Raw genomic sequence first — 26,864 nt, 5'->3', positions numbered from 1 at the left:
ATTCAGATTTTGGTTTGTTGGGGGTTTTTTTTTGAGATAATCTTGGAATCTATCTTTATCCACACTGGTTATATACTATTGTGCATCTGTTTTGGGATGTAGCAATTCTCAAATTATAAATAGTTCTGAAGAGGTAAAATTTGAGTAGTTGTGATGGACAGATGGAAACAAACAGCAGAGCCTATTTCTCAAAAAATGCCATCAGAGACAGTGAGAGCTCCATTTAGAGAAGCAGACCTGATTTATCACTGCCTTGCAACACGTGTATGCATTTGCGTTTGCGCAAAATAAACGCAGAATGCTTTTAATTTTTAGTTGGGAGTATTTTGAACAGGTGTTAGTGACCTTAAAGAGCTCCACAAAATGGAGATACTGACCTGGGAAATCTGCAAATTTCTCTGTAGGTAAGGTAGCAGGACCATTATAAAGTACTAGAAGTTTGGCTCTTCCTAATTTCTCTCTAAGCTGATTATGTTCTTCTGGTTGACAATGAGAGAACACATCATCTGTGCCTCTGCCCCTTACGATGCCTTGTAGCTATGGTACAATATCTGACTAGAGAAACAGTTGTGATTTAGGTTGCTTTTGGATTGTTTTGTTTTTCTTTGCTGGTATATTCAACTTCCTTTCTTTTAAAATTTGTTTTTCTAACTTAAACGTAGAAGCATTACTTCTTTTTATAATTAACTTTATCTGAATTTCAACCAAAAATAACACGAAATGTAATAATGATTAGATATTGTTAACCTTAGGAAAAAAGTATCCTTCTCTTTATCTCTACTTGCAGTTTTTCTCTTGTTGCCTAATTAAAATAGCAGATTATTTTAAACAAATTATTTTCTTGATCTATTATTTGAATCCTGCTGAAAATGTTAGCTTTCCTGTGTATTTAAACCTTTATCTTTAACATATGGATTGAGTTGCACATACTGTATTGGATTCACATAATTTAACAGGTAATACAATTTTGGGGAAAAATCTTGTTCACCCCTAAATGGATTAATTAAATAAACAGACTGAGTTCCTGAGTGTTGCTAAATTGAAATGTTGATATAGATCTTTAATTTTTTCAAACTCTTTGATCCTATATGTAATGCCGTGAAAGTGATGGGTGCCCTAAGAAATTGTAGTAGTGAAGTGTGGAATTCAAAGAGAGAGTCTTACCAGTTTGCTAATTACAGTGGAGGAGGACAGAAGTATACCTGTAACTTAAACTGCTCTACTCAGTCATACTCAAAAAAAGACAAGCATGCCTGGTGCAGGCAGAAGAGAGATGCAAGAGAACCAACTTTTGAACCACACGGCTGACAAGGAGCAAAGACCATTACCTGTGAGAAGCAACTGTGCTGGAAACTTGTCTCAACCTGAGAAGAAACTCCAAGAGGCTATTTGTGTGCTGCTGGTGGAGCTGTGTGAGCGATTCACATTCTTTGGCATTGTCTGCAATATGATCCTTTTCTGCACTGTCAAACTTGGCTATCGCAACTACCAGGCAGCTATCGTCAATATGTGCTTTGTAGGCACCTCCATGTTGACGCCGGTACTGGTTGGCTGGCTTGCTGAATACCTGGTGGGGAGGATCAAGCTTGTGTGCATCTGCATGTTTCTACACTTCCTAGGTAGGTGACACCCTGGTGGCTATTTCATATTTTGGTTATTCTGTTGCAGAAATGCATTATTGAGCATTGTGTTTGAAATCTATCATTTTTTTCCAACCTTGTGGCCACCTTCTCTAACAGCTAATTACTCTCCTCTACAAAATACACTGCAATTTTTTTGTGTACGCATTTTTCTGAGGCCCTGCTTTGAATAAGACTAAGCAACATTTTCACGTGCATCTTGTGGATAGCTGATGCACAAACATGGCTCCTCTAAGGTGGTTTAGCTGTTCAGAACGTGGATACTCAACTCTTAAAATTGGTCCCCTTAACGAGCATCTAAGGTTACTAGTGTTTTGAGCAAATGAAAGGATTTAGTCAGAGAGATAGTTTGAGAGAGAGTTCGCAAACTGTTTTCCCACTGTTAGTATTGAGATTTTATTTTATGTAGAGATATATGCATATACTACTTTAAACCAACTTTGCCTAAAGTAGAGAAGCTGATTATGTTCCAGTGTTTTACCCATGGGCTTCTGGTTTGAAATCTCCTTCTGCCTTTTCCTTTCAAAATACATCTTAAGGTAGAAGACTGGTGGCACAAACAGAATTTAGTGTATTTAGATATTGGTTTAGCCGGAACATTTTTGTTGTTTGGTCCTTTTTTTACTGGTTGGGTTTTTTTTTTTTGTGAGATAGGTCATTAAACATTCCCAGCGTATCAGTGTTTGATGCACAGTTGTAGTCTTAGTCATGGCTAATGTTGATGTTGTTGAGACATCAATATATTTTGATTTTAGCCTCCAATTACAACTCACAGAATCTGTGGCTGAGTAAATTTGAAAGACTTCCTTGCAGACTAGAGGTGCTAAATGCAATTCATGGCAGTGCTTCTCTACATAACGTTTCTGAAAATCATGTATTTTCCATGAAGCTGAAGCAGAAAAAAAATAAAACTTTCTACAAAAGTTTTGAGAATTTGTTAAATTATGATTCTCATTAAAATTCCGGGGTTTAAGGAAGATGCAGAAAATGCTATGCTCCACCATGAAATGTGGTTTTTTTCTGTTCATTGATGGTTTATCAGGTGAATTTACATGTTTTAACTGGTGCCCTCTGGCAAATGTAGAGCTATAATACTTCTCTCTATGCACAGGGAATGGGGAGGGCCAGTGAGAGAAACTACGTTTCCAAAGTGAGCTCTTTAGTTGAAGAACCTGAATCCTTACAAACATTTCAGAAGAAGATAGCTTTCCTGGAGGTCCTTAATGGTCTTGACTTACTATATATGGTGGCATCCAGAAAGGTTCTGCATCTCCACAGAATTAAGACTGTCTCTCTTTGCACTCCTCTGTTGTGTATCTTTGATATTTTTAATCTGTCTTTTCAACATAACTGCTTAAAAAATACATGTCTTATTCATCAGTCTGATTCTAATCCACTTCAAATAACAATTTTCTTTCCAATTCTAGGCACAGCCCTATTACCTGTTGTGGCATTCCCCTTTGAAGATATTTACATTGACAGACGACATATTCTTCATACACTAACCAAAAGGGAGCAGAAAATAATATTCTACTTTGCACTACTCACAGCTAGTCTGGGAATAGGAGGCATAAGAGCTATAGTTTGTCCATTAAGTGCATACAACCTTGAGGACTGTGGACCAAAGGAACTTCTTTCTTTTTTCAACTGGTTGGTAACTTAATGTCAGCTAAATATCTGTTGGGGATACTGTAGAATTGCCTTGGAATTCACTGCTGACTTACAAGGCAGATTCTACAGATGGTGGGTTTCATGTTTTGTTTTTATCTGCAACACATTTAGACTTTTGGAAGAGTTGCCAAGAATTTCTGTAAAAACTTTTCCTAAATTTTTGCTTTTGCTGGGACCAGTAGGTGATCACCTATTTTGGCTTCCTAAAGAAATTTTCAGTTAAAATTAGGATGAACTGATTTGCCTCAGTGCTCATGAGCTTGATAGCCTAGTTGCTGTTAGAAAACCAAATGGAACATACTGTTCTGCCTTTAACATGGTTATACCTTTAGAATATTTTGCTGTTACTCTCTAATTAACAGTGGCAAAATTCAATCGTATATTATAATTTACATCAGAATAAATATTTAGCAATGACAGGCAGCAGTGGAGTCTGCTGATTTATTTGAACTAGGGATTGCTAGTGGTCTCTAACTGCTAAGCTCAGTGGTAGCAATCTCCTGTATTGTTTCATCTCTGTTGCTGTGAAGTTTTGGCATTAAATAAACTCATTGACGTTTGTGAATTGGTTTGAATATTTTAAAGTTTTTAAGAAAATTTTGAGGAGAAATTGTTCCTAAAATTATTCTTAAAATTCAAACTTTTTTTCATGTTAATTATTTATCTCTTGGTGTGTCAGGGAGATCGTTTTTGATGATGTATTTGCCTTTATTCACCTCTTCTATAGCACTTTAGGGTGCTATATACATTCATCTTTACCTTCTGGTTAAACTGTGGAGTAAGGATGAAAAAAGTCACAGTGGGAACCTCCAGATTCCTGCTTTGAGGCAGGGTGAAATAAGTTCTAAACTGCCCCCTTTTCTTTCTCTGTACATGCATGGTTATTAAAATCAAAACTGAGCACATTTGCATATTGACAATGCAATGCTGAAGAATCAATGAAGATTTTGGTGCATCGTCTCTCTCTTCCTTTGGAAATGGCTTTCCTAACTATTTTTTTTCCTTCAATTATGTTAATATGAAAGAGTTTTGAATTGAAACAAAACTCCAATGAATAAGGCAGCTTTAGCAAAGGTAGATGAGACTCTCTAGTTCCTTAGAGTAGATTCTGCCTCCTTGACCTGCCCATTGGAGAAAAGAACAAAAATCCTTCCTTTTTACTCTATTCTGAGTTTTAATCCTTAATTAGCAACATCATTTTGATTAAATAAGGCTCTGGGGGATTAAGACTGGAGAGCAATCAGTTGTTCTGAAAGATAGCTCTGGAGAATTTATTGTACTGTGGTCTTAGCCATTCAGAATTGTGCTTAATCAAAGTGACATTTCTCAGTGTTGATTACAAAGGAGACATAATATGAATGAAAAGTTCCTTAGGGGAATCTGAATGGGTCAGTTCTTGGGACTTTGGAAATATCAAGAAAGGCACATATGCTATTAAAAAAAAATTAATAATTCTTGCGGTGGCATCCAAGAAGGGGTTATTTCATTGCCATCTCAAGATTTAAAAATGGGGGTTCATTCTTAGCATTCTTAATTTCATTAAAACCTCTCAGAATATAATTATTTTCTCTTGGTAGGTGCTTGTCACAGAATTGAATTTTAAAATAATATAAAATGAGATGGTTGCATACTCTTGGTGAGTGAGAGTCTGTGTTCTTAGCTAGGTTCTGTTTAAACAGTCAGAATTATTGGGTTAAAGTTTGGGTTAAAAGACCTTGTAATCACCTGTTGTCTAATTCAGTCCTTGAAGACTGCTTTGCACATCTAGGGCCTGGTTCTAACTCCTAGTACGAACTATGAGTCTGACCTTTTGAATAAACAGAATATATCAATGCTAAATTAAGAAGGGACTTGGATTCTGCTGGACTAAGTTTCCCCAAGGATGCCTGCTTTTCTAAGGTCAAGTTTATGGACTGATACTATTTTTGCAGCGGGAGAAGAAATTTCTGTCTGTGGGAGCAGAAAATGAGAGCAAAGTGTACAATCTGAGTACAGATGAGAATTAGCAGTGTTGTGTCTTGACTTACTGATCTGCTGTAAAAAATAATTAAAAAAAAAAAAAATGAAGACAATATGGAACCAGTAGTTCCTTCCCTCCTTCCCTCCTTCCCTCCTTCCCTCCTTCCCTCCTTCCCTCCTTCCCTCCTTCCCTCCTTCCCTCCTTCCCTCCTTCCCTCCTTCCCTCCTTCCCTCCTTCCCTCCTTCCCTCCTTCCCTCCTTCCCTCCTTCCCTCCTTCCCTCCTTCCCTCCTTCCCTCCTTCCCTCCTTCCCTCCTTCCCTCCTTCCCTCCTTCCCTCCTTCCCTCCTTCCCTCCTTCCCTCCTTCCCTCCTTCCCTCCTTCCCTCCTTTTTTTTCTTCCCATATACTGCAGATCAGTTTCTGCTGTTATCCTGGACACACTTTGACTTTTAAAAATGTTTTTCTATCCCTTTGGGTTTTTTTTTCCACCCACCTTTTCTTTCCAGAAAACTCTATAGTGATTCTGAAAAAAATAACCTCCTCCTGCAAAGCCATAGTACAGAAAAAGATACAGCTTGGATACTGGTCCATACATGAAATATCTAGGTCTGAGTTTGGATAAATCGAAACTTAAATTTTGAAAGCTATGCATGCTTAAAAAAAAAAAAAAAAAAAAAAAACAAATATTTCAAGAAATCTACCGAGGCTTCAAAATTAATGCAAAAAGTGTCAAAAGGTCGATTTTAGAATATTTTCCCATATTTTACTTGGTCTCAGATTGTTTCATTCAGCAGTTTCATCACAACTGTGATGTGAAGCAAAAACTTTTTTAATATTGTGTAAACATAAACTAAGAAGTCACCTGGATATTCAGTCTTTAAAGTTATCACAATGGATAAATTTCTGTAAAGTGTTATGATAAGATCATTAGATATTTATGGGCATGTCACAATAACATTTAGGTTTGTATCTGGACTGCGATTCTTGAAATGATTCTTCCACATTGGCATTTGGCTCTCAGTGTGGAGAGACCTCAGAGTGCTGAAGCTCCATGAAGGATCTCTTCCCTGCAGAGTTGGATGTAATATTCAGTTTAATGTATTTAACTAATTCAGTTGTGCCTTACTGGAATCTCTCAAACACTTCACGTAATGCAAGTCTAAACATTACAATATTAGGTAGTTGTGTTATATGAGAGATAGCAAGAAATGTTTCTGTTTGTGTAGGTTCTGATCTGCTGCTGTGAGTATGATATGAGCAAATCCCAAAATTCTGATCTGTGCACTGAAGTTAGTTTATCTTTCTTGTTTGGTCCACAGGGATTGCTAAAACACATTGTTTGTTTGTTTGTTTTCTCTCACTTCTGGGAGAGAATGGAAGCTTTATATTTCAGTCTTACCGTACTTTGCTATACAGTGATGAAAAACAAAAGCACTCTCCTGTAAGCAAGGGTTTTCTTTGGAGATTCCTACTTCCAGTGAAACAGTTGTAGAGTCATGAAGAGTGTCAGGACTTCAGGTAGCTCAGGCATGCTTCTTTAGAAAGTTTGTAAAACAACTACTGAAACTTCTAACTTAAACATTGTCAGTTAGGACTTTTTTCAAAACTTCTACACAAGTTCTAGCTGACTCAGTTGTGTAACTGTATTTTTCAAAAACTGTAGTTGAACAGGGGTCAACATGTGTGTGTACTGAATCCCTCCAACTATAGCATCATCACAGAATAACATAATTCCAGTGGAGAGGAAAAGTCCATGATTCTGATGAGTATCATTTCCTAAAAATGTAAATTACTTTAAGGAAACAGTAATTTGTTTGGAACTTACGATATGTTTTGCTGTGACTTCAGAGAACTGCATGAAGCAGGAGAACTCACGGCTGTGCATGTCCTTGATGGTTCCAGGAGAGCTACTACTGCATGGCTCTCAGCAGCACTGAGTTTGCCCTGGTGGATCATGTCATTTTTCTTCTGCCCCTTGTGTTTGGTCCTATGAAGCAAGTTGCATGAGCATGTTCCCATGCCTACTGCTGCACAGCCCTGTGGTCATTTCCTTTCCCTTAGCAGGGTGAGAGAGTGTTGTCTTTGCAGCTGAACAGACCTGAGTAGCATTACCAAGGTCCATTCTTCCGTCACGATAAAGGTTTTGCTTTCTAGGCACTAACTAGGTGTGGTGTAATGGGCAATGTCAGAAAAATTGGAGGGAGCACAGTAGGCACTTCAATACTGTAACTCAAAATGTGGCAATGGTTTGTCTTGGCAATTATGGCAGGCCACCTAGAAGTAATTTTAAATGAATGAAATGGGACTGAGGAATTCTCCTAGATGTCAAGACAGACTTGCAATGTCCCTCTTATGATTTTTGGCTCAAAACATTTTGCTGTGTTTGTTGATATGGGACCTGCATCAAGCTGGAAAGTTTGGGAGCTGGATTGTTGAGGTGTAACTGGTCTTCTACGACATGTTAAGATTTTTCTTTTATTATTAAAAAGGTATTCTAGATGAATTAGGACACATAAGTAGTCCAGTCCAAGTAGCATAGGCAGAAGTGCCACCAGATAAGAAAGCAAGCTTTGCTTCCTCAAGCAATATGTATTAAGCAGTATAATTACGTATCACTATATATATTTCATCTTTAAATTGAAATACTTTGTTTAGGTTTCAGCAAACGTGAAGGAACTTCTTCCTGCAGTTGCTTACAAAATGTAATCTGTGATATACTGAGGTAGTACTGATCCATTATTGATCCCTCTTCTTTCTTTAAAATACATTTGTCATCTTTAGAGCTAACTTGGAACTCGAAATTTTAGTTCAAGTTAAAATTCTTAACTTAAAATTTCAAAGGTTAAGTCTGCTAGAGAGAGTCAAATCTTAAGCAAAAATTGCTGAATGACTGATACTGACTCTTCAAATGAAGTATACTGATGCCTGACAGTATTTTTGGAAACTGTGACTCCAAGAAAGCATGTCTTCCCTAATTCTGATCTCTCTACTCTGAGATGCTGAATATTTGATTCTGCCATGTAGCCTCAGATCCCTGTTTTGTGTGAGAGTTATGTTTTAAGGGAAACCTTGGTTAAAGTTCCGCTGAAAGCAAAAAGGCAACACAAGTGGCCTGAAGAAAAGTGTAAGGGGAGCACATCAGAACTTGAAAGAACATTAAAGGGTTTTAACTGAAACACTTGTAATTATGAATGGTAGAGTAAAAGTTAGTCAGTTGTGTTTGTGAGAAGAGAGCTATGCACTAGAAGAATAGGCAGTACATTTTGTTTAACTTAAGTTTTACTTTAATAAATAGCTATACAGTTAACCATCTTTTTGCAGAAAGCTTAGTTTTAGGAGAACTCATGACTTAATGTGTTATGTAGGAGTCAGAATCCAAGGAAAAAATGTGGCAACAATATACTCCTAACTGTGCAGATATAAATACATTTGTTAGGGTAAAGAAAAGAAGTAATTATTCTTTTGCATCCTAGCAGGGAAATGCATTGTTTTGGCATTTTTTCTTTCTTGAGATTGCTTTTTACTATCCTTATAATTATTGAAAGCATATTTATTGTGCTATTGTCAGGGATTCCAAACTGCAGTAGGCCTATCACTAGTGGTATACCATCTGCTTCCAAGAGTATGTGATTTTTATTTTAATATCTTCTGTGCATAGGAGGGGATCAGCACTTACTTGGGAAGCAACTCTACTGCCAAAGGCAGTCTCAGAGCAAATTACGTTGGGGAACCTCCTTATCAAGATATTTCCAGAAGCCAAGAAAACTTCAAGCTGAGCCTTGCAACTAAAGGAAAAGTCATTCCTTCTGATAAATCAAGTTCTAATATTTCTTTAATAAGGGATAGTGGTATTAAGACATTTCTCTCTTAACCTTGAAGTATGTGATTTGATGATAACACCTACACAAAACTTATGCTATCAGATATTAGCTATGTAAATGGTAAATGTTGATGTATTTAATTAGTCTGATTCACAAGGATATTTCCAGTACTAGACTGATAATTTGTTCAGCTTTACTACCTTAGTACACTTACTTTAGTGACATACCTCTTGGAACCGAGGCATCCAAGTGAAATTTGGTTTTAATTGCTGCATCAGTGTGTGCATGGTACCAAAGCTGTCCATGCTTACTGTATTTACTATGCCTTTAATGTAATGTTTTAATCATCTTTAAAGGCCTTATTTTATTCAGCCTCTCCACTCTTTTCTCTTCTCTGTGTGTACTAGGTTTTACTGGCTGATTAACTTAAATTCAGCAGTTGTCTTTGTCACCATTTCTTATATCCAGCAGTCTGTGGCCAGAAACCTTGGTTTTCTTATCCCATTTGTGTCCATGCTTATGGCTCTGATCACAATTCACATGGTGCGTGGTGAAATGATTTACAAACCCAAAACAGGTAAGAGTCAACTATATATTGGAAAATATCTGTAGAGCTTATTTTTACAGAACTTACATATCAAAAAGTTCTTTCACAACACTGCCCTGTTTGGTAGGAGTTACTTGTGGTTTTGCTCTACGAGGTCTGTATGTAAGAAACAACATCCAGCCTCTGTAAAGAGACCTGGAGATTCTAGATAGTCTGAAAAAGGAAAAACTGATCTCTGGGAAACTTACATACATTGTCTGTCATGTCAAGATGTGTCAAAACATTTACCTGTGCAGGAAGAGTTATTGAACGCATGTGACTGGTGGACTTGATTTTGCCATGTTTGTTGCCCTTAAGTGTGCTCTGTTGCTTTGGCTGAACTCTCAGCAGGCAAGCAATGAGGTTAGTCAGCGAAACAGTAATATGCACTAGCAGCAAAGTTGTTCTATAATGCCTTTAGCTTGCAGAATGTCTGATGCTTATTGCTATTTCAATGTGCTTCCTTATATAACACCAAGTGTTTTTACACACTTCAAAATAACTAGAAATACTCTAAATAGTTCCTATGCAGACTGTGGAGATATTTTAAAACAGAAGTTCTTATATTTCTACGACCTCACTAGTTGGTACCTGAGATCTTAAAAAGTCTTTGATGGCAACTACCCTTCTCCATTGGCCAAGCACAGAAATGTCAGTGGAGTCTTGGTGATGTGAATAAGGCTGTACCTGAACCTTGCTATTCTTTTCCAACAGAAGCCAAAAATTGAAAGCAAGTTGTTGTTTCAGTCTTTTTGTTATAAATATAATTTAAGCAAAAATATATTAGCAGTGAAGGAATGAATGCATTAATCAAGTGCCTCGGAATATCATAGTGAGGATGTCTCTAGAGAGGTTTATTCAAAACAAACAGAGCCAAAGGAATGCAATCTCTCCACAATGCCCAAAAACATCATGATAATGAGCAGTTGAGGTCTGCAAAAACTAGCATCACATTAGCTAGCTTCTTATGGAGCAAATGGTGGCTCTCTGGCTTGCTGCAGCTTACTACAGATTTTATAACCTGAGAAAGTAAGAAAATTCATTAGTATCTGCCCCTGAGCTGGTCTATATCTTATGGACTAAATCTCTAGTTTTTCATCCAACTAGTTTAACTCTGCTAAGTGGAATAACATAAATTTGTAGATTATGTCTTAGCCATCAACAAAACTAGCAGATTTTTTTTTATCAAATGCTTTTCCCTATGAGTGTTGTTCAATTTAATCATATCTTTTCCAAGTCTTTGAAAAATGCCACTCTCTATACTAATATCTGCAAAGTTTTTTATCTCCTTAGTGAAAATAAAAGATAACATACTTTGTACCTTTCAGTGAGATGATGAAACGGAAATTCTTCAGAAGTGTAATTCAAATCCATAGGTGACCTTAAATGATTTTTATATCTGCTGCCTTTTTTATTTTAAGGTAACTCTTCAAGTATGGATCATACATTTAATTATGTTTAGCTGTCAAGCATGGGCTTCATTTGCATGTCTTCCCACTGCTATAAATTTGAGGACTGGCAGGTGAACAGAGATGAGGAAAAAATGTGTATCTACCATCTAGGGTGCAATGTAAGGTTTTTATTGTAATTAAGTAGCATAGATATTCATTATTAGATCAAGGTCAAAGTAGCAGAACATTACACCCAAGGACTGAAATATAAAGGAGAAGGAAAATGGTCTTCTGGAAGTTGCAATTTAATATCTGTATTTTTTTTTTTTTTTTCTGAAGTAAGCATTAGAAATACAAGTATAGAGTTTATGATGTTGATCTACACAATGTGTACTGGTATAAATATTTATGCTTTTAAAATTGTCTCTTATGAGCTGATTGGATTTGTAATCTGAACTATTCACCACTGTGGAGTTCTGTGGACTTTGTTTTCTTTTAAAGAAGGGGTAAGATACTTACTCTAACTACATCATTGGTAAAATATTGATTTGGTCTATGTGTCATCCAAGTTGCTTTTTGAACTACAAGTTCCAGAAGCTTTATCTTCTCAGTTTACTAGATCTTATCAGCTTGATTTCCATGCAGAGAAACACAGCTTAGTAATACAGTTGTCTGTTTTGCCTCATACAAAATAATGTTTCCTAGGTAGCTGACTGAAATTACATTAAAGAGGGCCTCAGCTAATCCATTGGGAAAGGCAGTGAAATGTCAGGATTTGTTGTCTATATTAGTCTTTTTTTTTTCCTCCAATGAGAGTACGTAAGAAGATTCTGCCCAATATCTTCCATTCCCAAGGAAAGGAGATGGTTGTGGCCGTCTTCAAGATTAGATCAAAAAACCCGGGACACAGCCATGTTGTAGCTTTGTTAGAGCTGCCTGCTAGTCTTGTTGTGGGGTACTCTACGCATCTTCTGGTTTCAACACTGGTTTCAAACCCTTGTAGAGTAGTAATAATACCACTTTATTGCTTTTAATTCCTTTGTCAATGTTCAACTTCTAGCATACAGCGAAGCAAAAGTTTATCACTTCTTGATCTAAATAATGTAATTACTAGCTTTGCCAATGAGTTGATCTGATACTGACTGAGAGTTTTAACTGTTAGTTTTCTAATAAAATTCCCTTTCCTAACATCTGAGAGCAAATGCTTCTAATAGGTGTCAATGGAGATTTCTAAAAAAGAATTTCCATGCTGGAGACAGTAGTGAGACATTTTTTCCTCTGCCATCTTCTTAGTTCACTGTAGTTTTTGGAAACTATTTATTTATAGACACCCCAGTTATTGCAGTGCTTCGACACTGTCAGAAAAGTGAAGTGCTATAACATCTATTTGCATGGATCAGCAACTTTCTAAAGGTAAATGAATCTGCGTTCCCAAGCCTGAAGCGAATGGTTTTATCCTTGTTTTAGTTCCATTGCCTCTGAGTCTGAGAACCTAGCTAGCAATTCCTGAACCCAGTAACCAGTGGGCAACTTTGAACACACCAGCTACTAGACTGGAAACCTCTCTCCCACAGAATGCTACCTGGAAGTCTTGTGATAATATTTTTGGCTTTTAAATGTATCCATGAGAACTCTTTTATTTCATCAGGCCCCATTTGAGCTTCTTTTCCTCCTCACTTCACTACTACCCTCTCCTTGCTGAATGGCAGTGGATATGTGATATTTCATAACTGTCTTGAATTAAGAACTAACCTCATTCAATCAATAGAAAACAAAAGCAAAATTTTACCTGCTCAACCACTGTAACAAATTGTTGTGGTGTGTTAAATAACTGGTAGCAAAAGCACTTTTCTCTGTAGATATCAAGCTGGATTACTTTCATAACAATTAGATTGTGAAACAACTGGCTTCCAAAACAGAATGTTTTGGAACAAATCCAGATTGTTATTGCCTTCCCCCTCCCCCAAGAGACATAAAGGTGAATATATCAGGTTGTGTTTTCCCTCCCAAAGTGATTTGTCTTGTCTTGTTTATTTTGACAGCAAGTAGAAATGCAACAATGTCTAGTGTCTCTGATTGTTTGCAGACAGTTCCCTGCTGACGACTTTTGGGGTAATTGCTAGTGCACTGAAAACATGCTGTGTGCGATATCGCTACTTTAGTGGAAGCATGACAAACTGGCTGGATCATGCCAAGGAAAACTATGGTGGTCAGTACAGTGAGACTCAGGTGGAGAGCACAAAGTCGCTTGCCAGGCTCTTCCCGTTGTTTGCTTTCCAAATTCTATACAGAACATGTATCATGCAGGTGGGTACACAACTTTTAAACAAAAATCTTGAAATATACTGTGACATGTGTTAACTACTATGTCTCTAGGCATGTTTTTTTGAACCGTTGCTTGACCAGCAGAACAACATTGCAGAGTAGTTTGAATTACCTGAGAATATACCTTGCTCTATCCTCTCATCTCATGAAATAAGTAAAATTGACTTGGTCAAGACTCATTAAGGAATTTGTGTGATTGCTTGCTAGTCATTTTTCTGAACCCTTACTGGCTGAAACATCTAATGCTAGAGTCCTGTGCTCCTCACACTACTGTGTTGCAGTTATCAGAGACTCAGGCTCAGCATTCTTCTGAAAAAAAAAACATTATTTTTCCATTTCTTAAATCTTCATGCACTTTTTGGGAGAGGTAGAAAATCTCCTCCTCTTTTGGTGAGATGATGTGGCTGATGTACCTACACTGGAAATGGGTGGTTTTCCACTTGTGGAAGGAAGCAGTCTATTCACAGCCTATACGGCTATGTGGTTCTTTGCACTTCTGAGTGTATATATGTCATGTAAATGTATCAAGAAGCTACTTAGGTTGATGTGATTCCTTCAGATTAATTTCTGTCTAGATGATCCTGGCTAAGCAGGAGTTCAAGGTAGCTAACCCTTTGGCAATTGAAGTAACAGTTCAGAAATTCATTTTTACTTAGTGGTGTTAAAATGCTGCTTAATGAAAATCTTACAAATATGTAGTGTATACTGTTTTATTGACACTCCTTCTTGCCATCACCCTGCATTCCCATCCATCCACATCATTCTTTCTCCTCTTCTTTCCCTGTACACCCTTCCTTCTCCACCTCCACCACCTTCCCCCACACCCCCCACAAAAAGCACAAAAAAATCCCAAACAAACAAACAAACAAACAAAAAACTCAAACCAACAAATGCACACATATGGCCGAGGCTATGTATTAATGACCAAATGGAAAGGAAACACATATTATTCACCAGGTATCTATCTAGAAATGTTAAAAGTTGAGCAGCGCTCAAAGAGACTATTTTTATCCTTCTGGCAGAGTTTTCAATAAGTTTAAGGCTCTTTCTTAGATTAGGCAATAGATCAGTATCCTTTTTTGGAAAGATTAATAATATTTTTTCCATATTATGAAGTTAATAGCTTTTGGTGCCTGTGGTTCATGTTGATGATATTTTAATTCCTATTCAGAAGCCAATTGTGATTCTCAATAGGCCATCGAAAGAAGGAACCATCAATACTTGTCTCAATTCTGATCTGTCATACTTTTTTGCCATTTATTCAACTTTTTACAATTTATATCTTCTTTTAGAGGTGGAATGTAGATGGAAAATATTTTTATTAAGAACTAACATTTGAGTAATTCATTAGGACTGAACAGATTCCCAGTGAGTAGGGCTGACTTTAACAATTGATGAGAAAGCCTACATGAGCTCAGTTATAACTATACGTCAATATTCAGACAGCTCTAAAGCAGTAATATTCTACTTGAATTGGCATTACCAGTCATGTTAAAGACCTGTGCAGAATGCTGTAGGAATCCAGAACTCCCTAAAAACAGGAATAGCCGGGGAGGGGGTGGGGGGGAGAAAAAAGAAAAACAAACAAACGAAAACAGTAACAACAAACCCAAACAAACAAACAAAACCAAAAGCAGTTCTATATCCAGCCATGTCATAACTGTACTCTGAATATTTCAAGTTTCTTCTTTTTCCCATCAGTCTGTAACACAGAGTGGATTATGACTCCCTACTGCACATGGAATTGCAATGCTTAGTTAACCAAGCTTTCTCAAGAAACAAACAAAAAAAATCCTGAAAACTCTGAAGATGTCGTGATTTTTATTTTTTTAAATTTTATTTGCTTTTGTAGTGAGGCACAGCCTTAAATCTACTTAATTTCATATGCAGATGACTGCCACTGATTAACTGGTGGGTTCCTCGTCTGGTTATTCATTTTCTTCTGTTATCAATTCTCAGAAGTAAAAGGAAGTCCTCTACATAGCTGCTGTGGCTGTCAGTTACGTTAAACTGGTTCTAAGACTGTGGCCAAATCTTCATTCCCTGTATCTTTTAAAGCCATGCACTGGCAAGACCATCTTAAAAATTACTTCTACCTTGAGAGCACAATTCGAAGTTCAAAGTTACTCTTCATCTTCCTATTCTAAAATTCTGTTGTGTTAAACCCTGTCTATGAGAAGTGCAACACTGTTAGGCAGAACCATTTAATATATGGCTGACAGCTGTAACTATGGATGATCAAATAAACTCAGGGACTGCTGTTTATATTTGTTTAAATTCAGGAGCAAATGAAATAGAAGGAAAATGTTAAGTTCTGGCACAGAACAAGAATGTTCTATGTTCTATAAAGCTTTCATCATGAATGGTCATTCCTTTTAATCAGAAGGTATTTGGTTTACTGTGGCTTCTTCAGAAGGAAAATATTTGGAGAAGTTTCCAAATATAATCAAAATCTGATCCATGAAAGGTACCTGGTAATCTAACGGAGTGGGGTTTTATTCTTTAATACAGATTCCTTCGGGGTATTATCTCCAAACCATGAATTCCAACTTGCACTTCAGTGGATTTCTTTTACCAGTTGCAGCAATGAATGTGATAAGCATCGTGCCACTACTGGTTCTTGTTCCAATTTTGGAATGCATTAACTCATATCTTTTTAGTTCCAAGGACACTAGGCATTCTCCAACTATTTACATTGGTACGTATAAAATAAATGCATCTATACACTTTTAATATGTATTCTGTTTTTGAAAGAGAAACTTCGGTAGTTCATGGATGTTCCTATATAATTGTTTCTGACTGTAAATGTGAAGATGGACTTGTTTTGGGATGATAGTCAGAAGTGAATATGTTTCAAAGGAATTGTTGAAAAGATAATCCTGAAAAACTATACTAGATATGAAGAAAAAATGCATAGCTTTTGTGTAGGACAGAGACTGAAAGTCTTCTGACCAATAAAAACCTTTGGGACAGACTTGCAAATAACTAGGAGACATCCTAAAGAACTGGTGAGAGAAATGGTACTAACCACTTAGTCCTGAGACTTACTCTGACTTCGTTGTCTTTTATGTATTTGTTTATATATTAACTTTTGGAAAGTTACTTTACTTTGAAAGTATTTCCTTGGGTGGGAGAATCCTTCAGTTAGCTGCTCTCTGACACTGGAGAAATGTTTGTTGCTCAAACTGGTGAGTTTGGATTTAAGTAACTAGGTTATGAACAAGGGCTTTGTTTTTCCGATATTTTTTTGCTATAACTGCATTGATATTAGGACTGCAGCTCATAAGAGGGAAACAATATTGTCACTAGTACAGTGTATTCCAGACTCTGCAGTTGCATCACAAGTGAAATCAAAGTATCTGATCTAATTCTGTGTCTGCAATAGGTATTTTTAGCAAAAGAAAACATGCAGACAAATACATAAAACAAATGGATGTGTATCACTGGACTGGTGTTCCCACTGAGCAGGCTGAACATTTCACACATGGAAGGTTACTTGGAGAGGTACAGCTTTCCTCTCTAGTATGAGAATTTTCATTTGAATACCTAGTATGGGATAATTTCCCTGGCATTTAGTAATTTATTTATTAAAACAGTAAACTGAAACATACCTTATTGTACATTCAGTGAAAGTAAAGCAAAAAGGGACCTCCAGGTGTGAAGTGTTATCTCTTTCTCATATAAGACGAGTGGCACAAAGAAGTCTACTCTGTTGTGAGTCTCAGTGTTTTCAACAGTAAACATTGTAAGCTCAGGCTTGCAGATTGGCAGTCATTTCAGAGAAATGTGTAGCCTAGAAGTAATGATGGCTGCAGTAGAGGTTGGGCCCCCTTCTGTTGACACTGATGCGATTTTTTTTTTTTTTTTAATTATCCCCTACCCAAAACCTCTTATATTATAGAATCTGGAGGGATCCTCTGCGACCCTCCTGTGATACCAGCTACATCTAGTATTACCAGAAAAGCAGCTTCTATTCTCTATTCACTTAAAACTATTTAAATACATAGATACTCTCATTAAACTTCCTACATTTTTTATCTTCCAGCCTGCATTATAAACCTCACACAAAAATATTTATAAATGACTATTTTCTCAGTGTGCTACTATTAATTCAGTGCCCCATGGCAAGCAGCACAGTGAGTACTGACAAACACAGAGGTATTAATCTGACTAAATTAGCCTAATTAAGAGTGTTATTAAGTTTTATACAAACCAGATGCATATAACACGGCAGGTTGCAATTACCCTAGTTTTTAAAATAACATCTGCATTAAAACACAAAAAGCACATTCAGATAATAATTTTCATTAAAACCATGGAAATTTCAAGTTAGTATTAATGTTCTATCCTGCTACATTGAACAGCAATAGAATATATGCAGTGGTTTATTCCTAATAGTCCTGTTTATTAAAATAGCCTCCTGTTAGGGGTGATAAATTATCTGAGGCATAAAAATACCTGTGAGTAGAGGCAATGGTTTTAGATATCTAAGTATATGACCACAGCTGCAAATATGGTAGACCTTTAAGTGCCAATATTTTTGCAAACTGTTAATTAGGTTCACCATTATTTTCAGGAACAAAATTGAAAGTATAAATAGACTGTTGGTGTTAAGCCAGCCTATAACTAAATTTTAATTCAAGTCTTGTAAGAAGACAAAACTTAAATAGTTTTCTGGAAATTTTCAGTGTCTTAAGAAAAACAGTTTTCAAGGATGAACCATATAGACAAAGTTGTACTGAAATATATGATTGCTCTGTAATAAGGATCTACATGAAAATTGAAATCTATTTCACTTTCTCTATAGTTTTTGTTTTATTTGTAAACTACGTATGATCTAAAAAAAAAACCATTAAAATCTTAACATGAATTTAGATTGTGACTCAATTATGTTGAGTATTTGGACCTCTTTAGGAAAGACATGAGTATTTGGTAAACTTTGTTTTTTCCGTTTCATAGTTGTTTTGGATTTTAAAAATATATCTTATGCTACTTGGTTTAGTTAACGGTTCAGAAGCTTCAGCAGAGAACTTAAGGTGTATGTCTGCTGGGTAGCTGTCCATCAACTACAGACAAGAAGCTCTAGCTGAAGTACCTGAGCCATAGAAGTTCTTGCTCTAATATTCTTAGTGTCTGATTATTCTGAAATGTCTTAAATCTTGGATTTACTCAGCTCAAGACTGATGAGGTTGATAGCTCTCCATACAGTACACCAAAAGCAAGCCTCCAATCCAGTGTCTATTTCAGGTGATTTAGGAGTTGACAATGACCATTTCATCCCTAGAAGATGTTCTGGTATGAACAGGCATGAATTTCAAGAAAGCTTTTTGACTCAGGACATGAGATTACCTAATCACAAAGGTCTAATACAACCTGATTGTCTAGGTAATATAAACAACCTTGTTCTAGAATAAGCCCCAAGTGTTCCTAAAACAGCCTATTCTGTAAAACCAAAGCCTCAGAAGGTCATTCCAAACTGCTTGTTTTAAAGAGGGCCAAAGGGAGAGAAGGTAGGAGGAAAACAAGGTCTCTGTGGCTCCCACTTTCTTCCTCTGCCACATCATGTCTTAAAAGAAATATGCTTTGGCTTTTAGTGAGGAAAATGCTTAAAATATAGTACTGTGTAGTAATACTGAGCTTCCTGAGTTTTCTTTAGTACCAGCAAAATTTTTCACTAGGAGAATTCTTGCTTTGGTAGATTACAAGAAGCTCCTTGAGGGCTTTATACCTGACCTTGATAAGGTGCACTGGATAGAAAATGCTGTGAAATTCCCTCTCATCATCAATTTTCAAGCAATAATTCATTGATGCTCTTATTAAATACCAGAGGTGCCTTAACAAGAAAACAGCTTCCAGGCCTCACATTAGATGATGGGGAAGGTATTTATAGTTATGAAAATGCAGGAAAACTGTGCTGGTGGAAGGGTGTGAGAGTTTGCTGCTGAGAGAAGAAACACAGATGCATGCAAAAACATCAGGCTAAGGCCACTTAGCTATATGAATTTTCTGTCTCTTCTGTCCCAGAACCCAAAGAGACAAACTTCATATACTATAAACATAAAATGAAAAAAAAGCCTTTGAACGTTGACATCAAATCTAGGAACTGTAACAATTTCCAGTCATGAAGTGAGATCAAGTTTCTTATGGGGAATCATAAGTATAAATGTTTCAAGTTTGGGAGACTTACTTGAAAACTTTGCATTCCTTGGTGGTTGGGTTTTTTGGTGTGTGTTTTGGTTTGTTTTGGTTTTGTTTCTGAGAGGCTACAACCATTTCATACTGTCAACAATATGAAAGAATACATGAATAGTATCCTGTATGTGATGTGTTGTGAAGTATGTGGTACTGAAAATACATCTGAGGTTTTTTTAGCAGCTATTTCTTTCATTTTAAAGCTAAACATAGTGCGTTTTTTTCTGTCCTGTGCTTGTGCAGTACTTATGCCTTATAACTGTGGCAGGCAAGAAGATTCCATGCATTGCATGTGCAGTAATATATTAAAACGTGTTATGGTTCATGCAGTGATACTTCTTCAGGGTGACTGAAGAAGGCAGGAGGCAGCTGTAGTACAATGGTTTCTGTGTAAACACTTAAAAAGTGGGAGGTTATCTCTTCCAGTAATGTAGCTCGGCACATCCTAAAATATTAAACAGTCCAGTGAATGCACTATCCAGCAAACTTTCCCAAGTAGGTCAGAAGAACTCTATAGTGGAGGGAAAGGAGAAAATGTAGGAATGCTTGATCTCCTGAAGTGTGATATGCGCTGATGATCATTTTCTCTCACATCTACCATGGCCTCAAGCCTTAGAAATATAGTACTTCAACTGCCTACCCTACTTTTTGCATAGAAAACAAATGGGTAAAGTATACAGTGTGTATGTATGTGTGTATTTCAGAATCTTATTGCTGCTTGAATAGGAGCATTTCCCCCACTTGGTACTCTTTTTCCCACCCAAACTTTCATGATATTTGGAAGGGCTGCCACTTCTTCTTTCTCTCCTCCTTTCTTACGTCCCCAACCTTAAAAAAAAAAAAAAAAAAGTTGTTGTTCTTTCTCACCTCGCTATTCAGAAAAATTTTTTTTCTTGCTCATTTATTCTGCATACTATGTCTGGAGCTCATGTCCCTTTGCCATATATTTAGAGTTAGACTCGTGGTATAGGTTTGTGTCCAGAGAGGTTCTCCTGGGACTTGCATCATTCTAAATACATGATAATCCTATAACTACAACTTTGGTGAATATTCTCTGTCCTCTTTGCCCAGTTGTAGGTCACTTATCTGCTGCACTTTCTGTGATGGTTGCTGGCTTCTCCGAAATACACCGAAAGCACTTCCCTCAGGTGGAGCAAATGCTTTCCAAGGAGGTTCTCCTGGTCTCCTCCATGCCTTGCTTCCACTTAGCTCCTCAGTACATACTACTGGGAGTGGCTGAAGCTTTGGTAACTCCTTCCTGTAAGTAAAATCCAATAGGCTAAAACAAGAGTGTCCCGATTTGCAGAGAATTATATCAGCTTCCTCAAAATAATTACTGTCATCTGATATTTTATCAATGGCTTTCTTCCAGGGCTTAATGAGCAGATCTGTGCTTTACCTGCTTCAGAATAGCATAATTTGTCTTGCTGACTCTAATTCAGTGAGCAATGACGCTGTTCCAGATTAGCTGGAAGGTGGCACAGCCTGGTCATGTCCCTGGGTTTGGCAGGGTATGGGTGGAGCAGTGGGACTCAGTGCTTGGATGTGTGGCCAGTCCTGAAGCTGCACCTGTTTCAGGTAGGGGTTGGGCCAGATGATCTCTTGCGGTCCATTCTGACCCGAAATCTTCCATGATTAATTTCCTGACACAGAACAAATATGCACATGACAGCTGAACTGTGGTTATGGTCTGTGAGCACTTTTTAGGCTACAGTCAAAGCAAGCTGAAGCAATTTAGCTTAACCCGTTTCATTTGTGGACACAACTTACAGAATTATTATGCATTTTTCACTGACACGGAGCATATGTAGGCAGATAATGCAATTCAACTGACAGGCCAACCTGGAGAGTATTGTAGGCAGATGCAAGCTTTTTCTTTGTGCTCCAACTGAGACTCGTTTGAACATGCTTGCACATAGCATCATGCCTTAGCTTGTGGCATGAAGCCAGAGATAAACACTCCTGTTTTGCAGAGCACAGGCAGAGCTTAGCTCATGCCTGCCATCCATAAATTATGTAGATGCACTCTGGATTTTAAGTCTGAACCTTCTCTGCCTTCCATAATTTACTTTTTTACATCTACACTGACATTCCTGAGGGTTATTTTCTGAGGAGCATGCAGTGTGCTTACCAGTGTTTTACCATGCACAGCTTAAAAAAATGTTAGCATTACAGAAATAACCTAATCAACATTCACTTAAAGAGACACAGGTGAAGTAATTTACTAGCTGAACTCTGCAGGCATTACATTCTATAAGCTGAGTATCTGTTGTTCTAGTACCACCCCAGAAACGTTCAGATTTTTACTTAAAAGCAGGAAATAACTTCAGTGTCTCAACTTCATTCTTACACTCTAAGATTACTGAGAGCTGTGGTTCATGGTCTGTCACTAAAAAGGTAATTTTCCCTAGCTTTAAATGCTTAGCACTTTCATAATGTCTCTTCATCTGATAGCTCTCAAGTACTTAACTGAGACAGCTTTCTAGGCAAGTAACGTGGTTTCTAGGTTACAGGCTAAGTGTAACTGAAAACTGTGACCTTTTCTGTTTAGCTTAGCAACAACAACAAAAAGATTAGGAGGTGGCTTGCTTACTATCTTCTTATGCAGAAGCATATTGCTAGTAGAATAAGGCTTCTTAATCTAGCACACTGGGACACAGCAGAAGCCTAATGACTGGAAGATTACATTAGCTTTTAGAAAAAAAATAAAGCTCCGTCTTGGGCTTTGTTTTTTGGTTTTGTTTTTCCCAAGTCTTTTTACAGGATTGTGATTTAGAATTTCTTAGAAAGAAGCATTGTCTTCCTCATTTAAATAAAGATAAAGCAACTTGCTAAGAGCTGTAGTTAGAGTTGTGATTCAAGGACTCAGGTAAATAGGACCAAGTCTGAATTGGAGACTTGCGTGTAGGTACCTAAAATAGTATGTTACTGCTGTAGTTGATGGACATGCAAGCCTTCATTCACTTGCCCACGAGAGGTGCCCAGCACCATTTGTTATGGAGTGTCTAGGCAATGCATGTGGGGCAAGCGGGCTCCTCATGGTACCTGTGTGGCCTCCAGTTCCTGCTGGACAAGAGCGTGGTTTTCCTGTGGGTCTTGCACCTTACAGGACAGCTCCAGGCAGATGCTTGAGGTGCACCAGAGCATTTCAAGTAGCCCTGGGCATCTGTATTCAGGCTACTGAACCAAGCTCTAGGTTTTTGCTTCAGTTTGAACTCAAATGCTGTTCAGGAACCATTCAGTGGATCTCCAGCGACAGTAACAACAGCCTAGACACTTAAATAGCTGTTTCACCTTTCCTGACATTTCAGTGCCTTTGTTATACAAAAGGTCAAACTTAATTATCATAATAATTTATTTGACCTTAAAGTACATGATCCAAGATGAAGATGGAAATGTTCACACTTGTAAGCAGAGGGAAGAAAGGAGATATCTCATTTCTGAAGTGCTTGGTTAGAGGAGGTAGATCTGGCATGTTGAACTCTCCATCTACATTTTATACGTTTGAGCCCTGATACTTACAGTTGTGCTTATACAGTATGTTTCATTATCTTGTTCTATATAATAAGATGCTGCAGTTGGCATGACCAACATTTAGAATCATATCAGTATTTAATGTTTCCCCAGCACTGAGGCAGTCTTTAAAAAATAAAATGAAACAATAATAATTACTGTTGTCCACAATGTTAGAATGTAAGATCTCACAGGCCTCTGACAGCTTGAATTTGTAACTTTAGCTCAGTTTAAAGTGGGAAGTTACTCTTTTAAAGCCCAATTATTTAAAAGAGAAGAAAAACAACAAAAGTCGCACAAAATCAAAACACACACACACTCCCCTAAACACACGCACACAAAAAAACACCACCACAAAAATAACCCCAACCAACTCAATTCTGTGGGACAATATTAGCAGGCATTTGCCCCCACAGTGCATGAGATTGCTGGTGATGAGAAGCCAGCCTGCTGGCCAAAGCAGAAGTGTGACACTGCTACTGTCCAAGCTGTCTGGTGCACTCTAACTGCTTTGCCCTACAAAGGGTTAGCAGGTTTGCAGTGTTTGCTGAAGTTCTGTGAGAATATAATCTGCCCATCAGCATGTCTCAAAGCACTTCAAAATGGGAAGCCTTGTAACAACCAGCTCTGTTAGTTAAAGGATATATTGGGGATCACTTCACCTACTGATGAAATGCAATAGTCTCCAGGGTGAAATGCAGCAGCTGTTTAGTAGTTCACAGCAGCATTGTGGGAGAAGCAGAGAATGGAGTATGCAATTGAAACAGCAGGGGTAATTTAAGTAAGTAGGATGCAATTACCCGAGCTGAATTTGGCCAAGATGCATGTTTTTCACCCCTGCTTTTAGAGGGGAGGAATAACCAAAAACTTTAGGCTTTTAGTGCTTCAAATTAGCTAGGACACTGTACAATGTTTCAGATTGTACTATTGCATCTACAGGTGGTGTACCAGGCTTACTTGCTTTCTCTTGCCCTCAGGCTTTTTGTTCCTATTGTGAATGAGGAAAAAACACTGCCCATGGTAATTTTTTCTTTAATATGTTTCCAAAGCTCTTGTTTGGACATCCAAATTAAAAAGCATGGAAGATGGTGATTATGAAATTTCCTTTGTATTCAGAGATGCTTCAGGCAACGTAGCATCCAAACAAGAGCTGCTGCTGACAAGTTTCTCAAGCTGGAGGTCATTCAAACTCAACTAATAAAGCAGCCTGGGAGACACTGGGGCTTGGAGAACAACTGTGGATAAGGAGTTAAGGTGTGAAATTAGAAACTACAATTCTGATAATCAGGGAAAGTTACTCAAAGAGAAGAGCTATCATAAAGACGTAGTGTAACTGTAACCTAGTTTAGCCAAATTACAACAGGTGCATTTATTTATAGTTATCCACACTACAACATTATGCTGCAGGTTCTCCTCACCACCGAAGCTGTTGCTTCTTCTGGTTTAGTCTTCTGGCAAGAAAGTGAAGAACAGTCTCTTAAAAGTTAGCCAGTGACTTTGCAGATTGCTCCGGGGAAGAGGAGCTTTGCCTAGCCTTAAGTTAAAGCAAGGTAACTGCCCACGTTAAGGTAGAGCTGTGGATTTTGCAAGTATTTACTAGTAGCTGCTCCCCATTGGCTCTGACATAGGAGGTCCCACTGTCTTGGAGTTAAATATCACATCTGCTGTCTTCATGCTTGCTGACTGTGGTGGTGTTTCTCTTGTCTTGCTATGCCTGAGGTTTTAGAAGGTGAAGGTGACCTGGGTAAAAGATCTTTATGTACTTGTGGAATATTGGTAGCTGTATGTGGGATGGTTTGTTATGGAGATTCATTTAAGCAGTTCAGATAATCCTTTGTTAATAACGTACATGCTAACAGACCTGACTGTCTTTCTGCAGAAAGTACACTCTCTGTGTAAAACATGGAAAGTGCCTATTAAAGACACTCTGGTTTTGGTGTTGTTTTGTTTTTTTTCTGTCTTATTTATCTTTTACCATAATTTACTTTTTTTTTTTTTTTTTTTTTTTAACCTATGGCTATATCTGCTTTCTTTCTAAGGTTCCTTACTTTCGTTCTGGCTTGTGCCAGAAAGAATTAGAGGGATTTCCATGCATTTTTTAACTCTCTTTAATGGAGCTGGCTGCTTTATGGGAGCGTTCTTTGTTCAGACAGCTCATGCAGGCACTCAAGGTAAGAATATGCTCATGACCAGTGTTCCTGAGCAGTTTTCTAATACTATTGATTTGGAGAATTAGGCAGCAGAATTAAAGGGAATGCCAAAGTTTTATTGATTTGCTCTCACAATTAAGATGGAATTAAGATAGGAAATAGCCTTCTAGCTGTATTCATCCAATTTTAATGAGTCATCTTTAGTTTTGATAGGTGGAGTAATTAGAGGATGGCATCTTACCGGAAACTCTCACCTCCAATCTCTATACTTCTGTTCTGGAAGACATAAAAATAAATTGCCTAGGAAGGACCTTTTTATGTTCATGTTAGCCACACTTACATGGAAGCCTCTGGCTGTAAGAGCAAGATTAGTGCCTCAAAGAACGTAGGACATGCCTTTCGTTCTGTTCCACGGTGTTGTAAGGGAAAGGAGGTTGAGCTTTTCAAAGCTGTCTAGGGAATTTTTTTCCCCCAGATCTATTATTTCTCTCTTGCCGCCTTTATGTATCTCCCTTTGCCCAACTATTGGAAGAACCAGATTCTGTGACAATATGGTCTCGCTGTGGCTTTATCCTTTTGCAGATGAATATTGCAGTTCCCAGAGAACTTACTCTTCAAAAGGACTTATTTCATATTCAGACTGTTGAGGAGTGTTTGGTGTAAGCCTTGAACTGGAGATTTTTCTGCATTGCCAACTTTCAAGATAGGCCAAGAGTTTCTTAAAGTCTTTTTTTCCTTTGCTGACAAATCTTTGTTCAGTATAGAAAAGAGTTGTTTCATGAGTAAATTTAAAAAGTAAAGCACTTCTTGAACTGAAGGACAAGGACCCCTTTGTTCATATATCTCAAACACTTCGCCTTGCTGAAGCAGTATTTCTAAAGGTGCTTTCCGCTGATAAGCTTAATTTTTACTACATTACAGAGAACTGTTCTCTTATAGAGCACAACTGCTGGCATCAGTGCATGACACCATTGCAATAACCACAGCTGCAGAGTTTTGTAACTGTTCATGGTTAAGTTTTGGGTTCTTCCCTTTCCTACATAAAGAACCATGCAACCTAAAACCAAGGATAATTTCTTGAAAGTATGGCAAGAAATTTTAATTTCTATTTTCAAGATCTGAACAAATGAATGGTTCTTTGACATGCAGTGCTTATTTTCAGTCAATGATAAAATTAAAATTTTATTATGAGGCATGAAAGCATCACCTAGAGATAGGTAAAAATTAGGAATACTTATCCAAATGAATCAGGCAAAGAACTATCAAGGACCAAGGCATCCAGCGTGGAGAGTAGATCTCCTTAAATTTCCCCTAGTTGAACAGATTTTTTTCAGTGGGTAATATGGATTCAGTGAAACTAACATTTTGTTGGTGACTTTCTTATCTTCCCCTCTCTCCCCCAAAGTACAGAAATTAGTAATTTTGACAAGGTTTAAATATTTTATTTTAGTAAAATTGATATATTTTACTGGAGTTTGATGTTGGGTATAATTAAATATTTATAAAATAATTAAGCATAATGTCAGCATCAAAATATTTTGTGCCACTATATATGTGGTTTATTCCTTCACTGAACATTTTTATACAAAGCAACAGAGGAAATAAACTTTTGCGTT

The 26,864-nt window shown here is 37.4% G+C and overlaps 1 protein-coding gene across 1 annotated transcript in view; it reads left to right on the top strand.

Moving 5' to 3' along the window:
* The first annotated feature begins 1,249 nt into the window (after positions 1-1,249).
* Positions 1,250-26,864, top strand: part of SLC15A5 (solute carrier family 15 member 5) — a 34,168-nt gene continuing 8,553 nt past the window's right edge. Inside the window, exons 1-7 of the mRNA XM_065839640.2 lie at positions 1,250-1,619; positions 3,068-3,290; positions 9,499-9,668; positions 13,155-13,375; positions 15,905-16,091; positions 20,657-20,845; positions 25,138-25,269. Coding sequence (XP_065695712.1) covers positions 1,250-1,619; positions 3,068-3,290; positions 9,499-9,668; positions 13,155-13,375; positions 15,905-16,091; positions 20,657-20,845; positions 25,138-25,269 — 1,492 coding nt within the window. The remainder of the gene's footprint in view (positions 1,620-3,067; positions 3,291-9,498; positions 9,669-13,154; positions 13,376-15,904; positions 16,092-20,656; positions 20,846-25,137; positions 25,270-26,864) is intronic.

The sequence above is a fragment of the Patagioenas fasciata genome, chromosome 1, assembly GCF_037038585.1.
Source record: "Patagioenas fasciata isolate bPatFas1 chromosome 1, bPatFas1.hap1, whole genome shotgun sequence".
In the NCBI taxonomy this organism is placed as follows: Eukaryota; Metazoa; Chordata; class Aves; order Columbiformes; family Columbidae; genus Patagioenas; species Patagioenas fasciata.
This window is presented reverse-complemented; position numbering and strand designations above follow the sequence as displayed.